This window comes from Tupaia chinensis, unplaced genomic scaffold (assembly GCF_000334495.1).
Source record: "Tupaia chinensis unplaced genomic scaffold, TupChi_1.0 Scaffold000037_4, whole genome shotgun sequence".
In the NCBI taxonomy this organism is placed as follows: Eukaryota; Metazoa; Chordata; class Mammalia; order Scandentia; family Tupaiidae; genus Tupaia; species Tupaia belangeri.
In genome coordinates, this window is record NW_006159487.1 from 109,212 (window position 1) to 118,628 (window position 9,417).

A 9,417-nucleotide genomic window follows, 5' to 3' on the forward strand; every position below is an offset into this window, starting at 1 on the left:
AAGAAAGAAAGAAAGAAAGAAAGAAAGGAAGGAAGGAAGGAAGGGAGAAAGGAAGAAAGAAAGAGAAGAAAAGAAAGAAAGAAAGAAAGACAGACAGACAGACAGACAGAAAGAAAGAAAGAAAGAAAGAAAGAAAGAAAGAAAGAAAGAAAGAAAGAAGAAAGAAAGAAAGAAAAGAAAAGAAAAGAAAAGAAAGAAAGAAGAAAGAAAGAAAGAAAGAACCTTGGGGCCAACAGGTAGCACTGTGGTTAAGACTGCTGGACTCCCACATGGCTGAACGCGGTTTGAGTCCTGGACCCGGCTGCTTGAAAACTATGCTGGACATGTATGTATGTGTGCCCAAAGTCCTGAGGAGAGAATGGAGGAGGAGGGACTGCAGTGTGTCCATCCCTCCAGGGGGTGATTTCTCACATTTTCTCTCTGCGACTCTCTGGCGAGCACACGCACTCTATAGCAAAAAGCAAAACCAAAAATAAAACCACCAGGGGTCCTGAGAAACCAGCTGGAGGTGGACCCCTCTCTGGGAATCTCGTGGCCTGCTTTACCCTGACTTTAAACCGCGTCACAGTGTCTGGCAGGCCATTACAAGATTCGGGGGCACCAAGGCAGTTGGAGCCAGAAGCATGCGAGGGGCTGAGGCCCAGTGGCTCGGCCACAGGAGGCCCAAGGCCAGTCTCGCTGGCCACCCATCCTGCTTCCGTGGGCATGGGTGAGCACCTTCACAGCACGCTGCCGCAGTCCCTCGTACGGTGCTCACAAACCTGGGGCTTTAGTGCTCAAATCTCAGGAAACTCCCTTCCTGCTAGCCAGCATTTGGGAGAAATTTCCGAACTTCCCTGAACTCGAGCATAAGCGGGCACATCCTCTTTCCACTCCTTTTATTTATTTGGGAGAAATTAGTGGTGACAGGGTGTGTGCACTCGCCAGAAAGACAGAGAGAGACAGAGAGACAGAAAGCGAGAAATCACCCCCCAGGGGGGATGGCCACGCCGCAATCCCTTCTCCTCCATTCTCCTCTCGGGATCTTGGGCACGCACGCACACGCATCCAGCGTGAGTTTAAGCTGCCGGATCGGGACTTGAACTGCAGCCAACTATGTGGGAGTCCAGCGACATAGCCATTAGGCTAACTGCTGGTCCCTCGGTTTTTCTTAAAATGAGCTAAATAGCCACAATGTAAAGGGTTATCTGTGCAGAGAAGGCACGAAGGCAGTTATTACTGTTGCTATCCCTGCTGTGTAAATGAGAGTTACATATCTGAGTATTGAACTATTTTTAATTCCTGTTTTCATACTTTATTTCTTACTTGGAATTCCCCACACATAATGCTATTTTCCTCTTTTGTAATTTTTGAAGTTTTTGTTTTCTTATTTACATTCAAACATTGCACATCTCTATAACAAACAATATGGCTTTTCAAAGTACACACGCGGGTATTCCCACAAGGGTATTACCACAGACGTAATTTTCAATAGAGAGTCTTACATTCTTGTGTCTCTTCAGGGTTTCCTCTGCGCCCCTCCCACCTACCCCGTCTGCCCCCTCCCTTACAGGACTCTCAACCTCCATACTGTTATGTTTTGGATCTCTCGTCTTCTGCCATGGAGTGCAGACATTTGGTGCATACACAGTGTGTGTCTTTCATAGTCTGGCTTTGCTTAACATTAAATCTATATCCATCTACTTTTTTTTTTTTTTGGAGAGGTTTTTTTTTTTTTTTTTTACTATAGGGCGCGTGCGCTCGCCAGACAGACAGAGAGAGACATAGAGACAGAAAGCGAGAAATCACCCCCCCAGGGGAGATGGTCACGCCGCAATCCCTTCTCCTCCATTCTCCTCTCGGGATCTTGGGCACGCACGCACACGCGCCCAGCGTGAGTTTTAAGCCACCGGGTCCAGGACGTGAACCGCAGTCAACTACGTGGGAGTCCAGTGACATAGCCATTACGCTAACTGCTGGTTCCCAACTAGTTTTTGAATTTATTGTTTTTCTCCACTTAAAGACTTCTAATTTATTGTTAGCCACTCTTGTCTTCACCCTTACTTCGGGTCCACTTTTCCACCTGGTTGGTTTTAGATTTATTTGGTCAGCACAGTTCTAAGCAGTTTGCTTATGATAGGACTTGTGTTTACCCTGCTTAGGGTTCATTGATTCCTTCAAACTTGGAAATTTTCAGGCATCATTAATTCTAATATTTTTTCTGACCCATCCTGTTCTCCAGTTGGTCCACAGCACTGGACACAGAGGCTCTGTTCGTTTTATTTAATACTTCTTTTTTTTTTTTTTTTGGAGAGGTTTTTGCTATAGAGCGTGTGCACTTGCCAGAAAGAGAGAGAGAGAGACAGAAAGCGAGAAATCCCCCCCCAGGGAGATAGTCACGCTGCAATCCCTTCTTCTCCATTCTTCTCTTGGGATCTTGGGCACACATGCACACGCATCCAGCATGAGTTTAAGCCACCAGGTCCAGGACTTGAACCACAGTTGACTACCTGGGAGGCCAGCAACATGGCCATTACACCAACTGCTGGTCTCCGTTTTGTTTAATACTTCTTTGTTCCTTTTCTGGCTCACTTTGCATGATATCCAAGTCTTCCATCAATGAATCCCACCTCCATGGTTCCTGCTGTTTCTATCAACTGATGCCCACCCTCATCACGGACTGCATTTTCCTATGTTTTGGAATATCTACTTCCCTCCTGCATTCTAAGCGGTGTGATGATTACATTGTTGAGTCTGGATTTCTTTATTCTCCATTAAGAGTCTTCAGGGGGCTTAGACTGTGGCCATGCCAAATGCTTGATTCGAGTTCCAGACCCAGCAACGTGAAAACATGCTGGGCGTGTGTGTGCATGCCCAAAACCACAAAAGGAGGGGGAGATGTGGGAGGAGGATTCGGTGTGACCATTCCCCGTGCAGGGAGGCTTTCTCCCTGGCCCTCTCTCTCAGTCTCTCTGTGGCAAGCACACACTCCCACAGGCAAAAGTTTAAAAAAGTCTTCAGGAGGGACCAGTGGATGGCTTGATGGTTAAGGTGCTGGACACTCCCACATGGCTGACCACGGTTCGAGTTCCAGACCTGGTGGCTTGTGTCCTCACTTTCTCTCTCTCTCTCTCTCTGTCTCTCACTGGTCAGATTTAAATAAATGAGTGAATTTTTAAATTTTTTAATTAATTAAAAAAAATAGTATTTAGAATACTTTCCTGGCAGTTAAGTTGCAAAGACCACCTTAATCCTTCTGGGGTATGTCCCCAGGATTTGTTCGGTTAGGTCCATGCCACGCAGGACAATGTCAGCACTGTTCCTGAGGTACAGCCTTCCTGAGGCCAGAACAAGAACGCTGGTTGTTCGCTGAGGTTCCCCAATGCTGGCTAGTGAGAAGCCAGGCACCTCAGGGAAGTGGCCGGCTTCTGGCCCAACCGTAGCTATGTCCTTAGCCTCATGGGCTGTCGACCTCCACATGGTTTGGTTTTCTTAACTGAGGAGCCCGAGGGACCTGGAGCTGTATCTCTGGAACTCTCCCTTGAGTCCTCTTTCCCATAAATTCAAGGTGACTCAGCCTCCCTGACCTCTGACCTCTGGCCACAACTCAGGGGTGATTCTGTGCTCTGCTTGGGTCCCCTCTCCCAGTGGCAGGAACTGGATAGAGCCTCCAGCATGAGATCCAGGCGGAGCCTCCGTGTGAGAGCCAGGGTAGCCAGAGGCTAATCTGGTTTGCTTGTCTCTGCCATAACTCTCAGTCCAGAGATGCCTGCTTCCAATTATCTCAATATTTGTTTCATGGCTGTCCCCATAGCACAGTGGTTAAATGCTGTGCATTGGGAGCTAGATCCCAGATTGCTGTCCATGGTTCAAATCCCAGCCCTGACAGCTTGCAAACGTGTCAGGCATGCGCCCATGTGTGCCCAAAATCCTGACAGAAATGGAAAAGAAAAGACTGTGGCATGGTCATCCCCCTGGACAGGGCTCTCTCTCCCTCTGGCAAGCACATGGGCCCTCTGGCAAAGTAAATAAATATTTGCTTCACATGTATTTTCCAATTTCTCTAGCTTACAGTAAAAAGTCAAGTCTGGTACTAATTACTCAGTCATGACAGCATGCACAAGTCTTACCCATTTACTGGAATTCAGGGACTGCTCAACATCGGAGACAGAGAAAGAAACAGACCAGTGAAGACCAAGAAATGACATCCCCATGAGAGCTCGTGCCCGGATAGGTGCAAGGCCTTACCAAGCCTTTGGCAAAGGGGATTTTTACCACCCTTAAAAAATGGAAGACTATATTCCTTAGGAATACTGTTCTGAATGTTTTTCATGTGTTTATATATTCATATTGATACTCTCAGTATATTAGATGCTTGGACTCCTTATACAATATTATGAATACATTCCTTTAAATATATTTTAAAGAATGCCTTATGGGATGCTGAGAACATGTTGGCAGTATTTGCCTACTTTTAGTTGCGCACTATTCCCTTTAAAAACAGTCAGTAAAAAATGAAAAATCCACAGACAGTAATCTACCGCGAAAACAGATGGCCGACTCTGTGAGGCAGAGGGGAACGAGCCGCCAGGGTCATAACATCTGTGTGTTTTCAGAATCGTGGAGAGAGAGCAGGAGGCAGGAGAGCATCTGACAGCCTGAGGTCCCCCAGTGACCAAGAGCTGCTCGGCGGGGAGCTGGCGGCCAGGGCCCACAGCAGCAGGGGCCCGCACAGACCTGGCTGCATCCTGAGTGGAGAGTGCCATCCAGGGCAGCTCAGCCCCACCACCCCTCCAGCCAAGCCCCAGAACAAAGCCCCGCTGTGAGGAGCTTCCAGGCACAGGAAGGCGAACGCTCGATCTCTCTCTCAGGTGTGCGGTCCAAGGAGCTGCCCTGGGCACGGGGTACGAGGTGGCACCAGAGGCCGGGGCCAGGCACAGGGACACAGCCAGCCTAGAGCCACAGAGAGATGGGAGCAGGCTCAGAGGGCGGCTTCATACTGCATTGTGTCCTCTGAAGGAAACAGTGGGACATGTAAACCTGGTGGTTTTCTCATTTTCTGATCTGTACCGATCGATTGCTAAAAAGGAAGAATGTAGGATTTCGAGGCACCAGCATTGCCGTTTTCCTCGGCACAGGGATAAAGTCGGGCTCTTTCGGGTGAGGTGAGAACAATGTCCTTTGTGAAACCGAGCCCTCACGCACACGTCACTTAAGTGCCTTCCTAAAGGCTTCCCCTCCCCCTGGAGGACACAGGCCCTGCAGCTCTGAGCAGAGGCGCCCTGACAAAGCTGGTGGGAGGCCGTGGACCAGCCACTGGTGAGCCACGGGATTATGTGGACACACCTGAGAGCGACGCTGCTCACAGCCTCCCAACACCAGCAGGTGCTCAGGCCAGGAGGTAGGGGCGGAACACGTAGCAACAAGATCCTGTTCTGAAAAGGACCTTGATTCCTGGTAACAACAGAGTGAACTTCCTCTCTTCTCACTGAAGTGACTAAACGTGCGGCCGGCAGAAGGTGTGGACGTGAAGGCCCTGGGCTCCCACACGGCTCACTGCACAGCTCGCATCCCAGAGCCAATGCACAGGTGCCAAAACCTTGAGAGGAGACTGGAGGAGGGACTGCACGTGGCCGTCCCTCCCGCGATGGGGCGATTTCTCGCTTTCTCTCTCTGTTTCTCTTTGGCAAGCACACACGCTCTATCACAAAACTAAAAACAACAGAAATAAAAGCAAAACATTTAAATAGCATATGACATAGTTACAGGGTGACATTCAAAAAAACTTGTAATGGAAAAAAAAATGTATTGCTAAAAAGAACGGTTGCGTCTTAGCATCAAACAGCACACGCCGGCACAGGCAGCCTGTGAGCCCACCGGGGAGGCTCTGCAGACAAGGGTCTCCCGCCCTGCGAACCACGAGCGGTCAGGCAACTCCTGGGGCTCGCCAGCCCCTTAAACCTCCTGGCCCTATGAGAACCAGGTCCACTCCTCACCCGTCTGCAGGCCGGCCGTATGGCAACCTGTCCGCACAGGAGGGCAGCCCTGCCTGCCCTGCGTGATGAGCCAAGTGTCCACGGAAAGGGTGGCAGTTCCAGGGAGAGGCCTCTCGGCAACCTATAGCCCTTTTTAACCTCGGTCCCAATACACCAGATGGGCCCCCCGGGTCCCTCTCAAGACCTTACCCCTAACACAGCAGCATGTGCATGCCACAGCCTCGCACTCTTCTCATTCGTTCAAGACCAACTTAAAAAGATTTTTTATCTCCTACACTCTTAAAAAACTGTAATATCCAACAACTATTAATTGAAAAGTTACACTGAATGACTGGGAATAGAATCGGATTTAATGTGGTCAGTTACACTTTTAAAGTGAGTCTGCAAGGGCAGTCAGGAGCAGTAACACGACACACAGGAAAACAAGGCGTGTGGGTCCGAGACGTGGCTCCCACCGAGTCGTGGCGCCCGGTCGGCTGTGCAGTCCCGGTCTACACCACCTGTTGGCTGAGGAGGCTACATTCAAAGACTTACAAGGCCCATTCGAGATAAAACGATCTGTGACTCTGGAAATGTGGGTAAGCAGAGAACCACAGGAGAAGTGAGGGAAGCATGAGCAGGGACAGACATGCATGGAACACCCAAACAAGGTTCAAAATTCTCTCTCTGCACAGGCCAGAAAACAGGCCAAAACTACAGCTTGGATCCCTCACTGAAAACACACACACTAATTTTAAAGTGTCTATCTTCTTCCTCAAATACTGCTCCTTTATTAAGAAAATATTTTTCTACCTAAAGTTTTCCTCAGAGCAGCTTTGATGTCCCTGTTCCTCAGGCTGTAGATGACTGGGTTGAGCATGGGCACCACGATGGTGTGGAACAGGGAGGACACCGTCCCCTGGTCCATCGGTAACAGAGAAGAGGGTCTGAGATACACGAACGCCCCCGACCCAAAGAACAGAGCCACCGCAGCGAGGTGGGAGCTACAGGTGCTGAACGCCTTGGCCCTGCCCTCGGCGCAGCGCATGCGGAGGATGGCGGAGAGGATGAGGGCGTAGGAGATGAAGATGGTGACGGTGGGCACGCCAATGTCGAGGCCCACCACGACAAAGACCACCAGCTCGTTCACGTGGGTGCTGGAGCAGGAGATCTCCAGGAGGGGGAGGATGTCACACATGTAGTGGTTCACGAGGCTGGGCCCACAGAAGCTCACTCTCAGCATGCATGCCACATGGGCCACGGCCCCTGCACACCCCATCCCGTAGACGCCCGCCAGGAGGAGCAGGCACACCCGGGGAGACATGGCGGCCGAGTACAGCAGAGGGCTGCAGATGGCGACGTAGCGGTCGTACGCCATGGCCGACAGGACGAAGGACTCCGAGACCACAAAGAAGCAGAAGAAGAAGAGCTGGGTCATACAGCCGGCATGGGAGATGGCGTTCCTCCCTGAGACAAAGCCCATCAGCATCTTGGGGGTGACGGTGGTGCAGTAGCAGGAATCTATGAAGGAGAGGTTGAAGAGGAAGAAGTACATGGGGGTGTGCAGGGGGGCGCTCAGCCCGATCAGGGTTATCAGGCCCAGGTTCCCCACCATGGTGACCACGTAGAACCCCAGGAACAGGCAGAAGAGGGGGGCCCGGAGTCCCGGCTGGGCTGTCAGGCCTGCGAGGAGGAACTCCGTCACGGAGGAGGAGTTCTCGGCCAACATTCTCCTCTGGTAGGGGCTGGGAAAGGTGGAGAGGGACAAAGAAGAGGAGCAGTTAGAGAGAGAGACATTGCCGCAACCATTCAGTGCCCGTTCTCCATTCTTCAGAAAGGAATCCAAAGAGAGAAACTGGAATTTTTGTAGAAAGGTCAACCATTGGCCATAGACCTGCCTTCAGAGCCCAAGGACTTCAACTTCAAGGACAGTCTGCTAAGCCTGCCTCCGGACAAGAGCTCAGCTACTAAGTGTGGAGTGCAGCCCAGGGCCGGGCATCCTTCCGCCTCTGGTCAGGCCTTTCTCTGTGCCCTCTCTCGCCTCAGCTTCAGCTACTGAATCGGCCTTTGCCCGTGCACCAGGCCCAGACCAGCAGAAGCCGCTGTGGCTCTGGAAGTCACTGCGTTCACCCTGGGCCAGCCCCAGCAGACAGGACGGTGAGGGTGCGGTTTCCGAGATCTTAGCTCAAGGGGCTGTGGGCTGCTTAGTCATTCTCTACAGGTCGCACTGCCTGAGGCTCGGTGCAGAGAGCTCTGTGAGGACATTGTTACCTTTTACAGGTGAAACAGCTAGACGGCACACCAGCCAAGCCCCCAACCTCTGGCTTGCAGTCACTCCAAAGTGTGGCCCCAGGTCATGTGACCAGCCAGCTCGGACACTCACCTTCCTGCCCGCAGAGCCACAACACTGTGCTTGGTGGCCCCCTGTCTAGTGTCCGGCCAGGAAACCTTTGTCCGTAGGAGACAGGTTGGGCTCAGTCAGCACTAGAGGGCCGGATTCCGATCCAGCCTGTTGCCCTTTCTACACTGGAGAACACGACTCCTTGAGAGAAGGAAGAAGACAGCACCTTGTCTTAACCAGGAGACAACAGGAGAGTAGAATTTTATTCTAGATTGCAGGCCTCAGGGACACAATTATTAAAATGGAGACTCCCTTGAGACCATTTCCTCAGAGATTACTTTCCCTAAAGAAGAAATGTTTGTTTACCTGTCGGAATTGTTTGATTTGGCTCTTAGAGACCACCCTTTCCTTCAACCAACTATTGGCTAGCACATTAAGAGAAAATCAGCGTGGGAAGACCATGGCTATCCTCGGCTTCTCTCCAACATGCAGTGGCAGATCTGACATGGTGCCCTTACACTGACTCCCAGATGCCACGTCCTCGTGCACCCTCGCATGACGACTCCCATGTTAGAGGCCACCTGCTTCAGAGCCTGGACTCATGCCAAGGGCTGCCGACTCCAAGCCTCCTTTCTCACCACCAGTGGAAGGGCCTCCTGGTGGGAGCTATTGAAGCCGACCAGCAGGCCCTCACCTTCTCAAGCCTGCAGGCTCTTGGTAAGTAACAAATGGCACTTAATAAATTCAGTAAGAAGAGTGATTAGAGCAGGAAAGGTTAGCACAGAGGGCTACTGTAGTCTAGAAAAGAGTGTTCAATCATTTATTCATATTCTAATTAGTTCTAGGATTTAATTATACTACCCCTAGCTCAGAAAATAAAAGGAGACTTCTGATTCCCTCTTGTCTTCTCAAGGAGCATGGGTTTAATGGTAACAAAAAATCCCTATCTGGTAACTGCTCTTAACCTCTGCCAATATCAGCCATTTCAAACTGGTGTTTCATTTTTCTTAGTGCCTCAGTCTGTAACAGACCCAAACGGTTTGTGACCAAGTCCAAACAAAATTATAAGTAGCACCTTTTGATTTCAAGCCCAGGGAATAAGGATTAGGGTGACACAAACGA

General features: G+C 50.6%; 1 protein-coding gene across 1 annotated transcript; it reads right to left on the minus strand.

The window, feature by feature from the left end:
- Positions 1-6,747: 6,747 nt before the first annotated feature.
- Positions 6,748-7,815, minus strand: LOC102489811 (olfactory receptor 145). Its single transcript, XM_006140574.3, has one exon. The coding sequence runs from the start codon at positions 7,681-7,683 to the stop codon at positions 6,748-6,750; it is 936 nt and encodes a 311-aa protein (XP_006140636.1). The 5' UTR covers positions 7,684-7,815.
- Between the last annotated feature and the right edge of the window lie 1,602 nt (positions 7,816-9,417).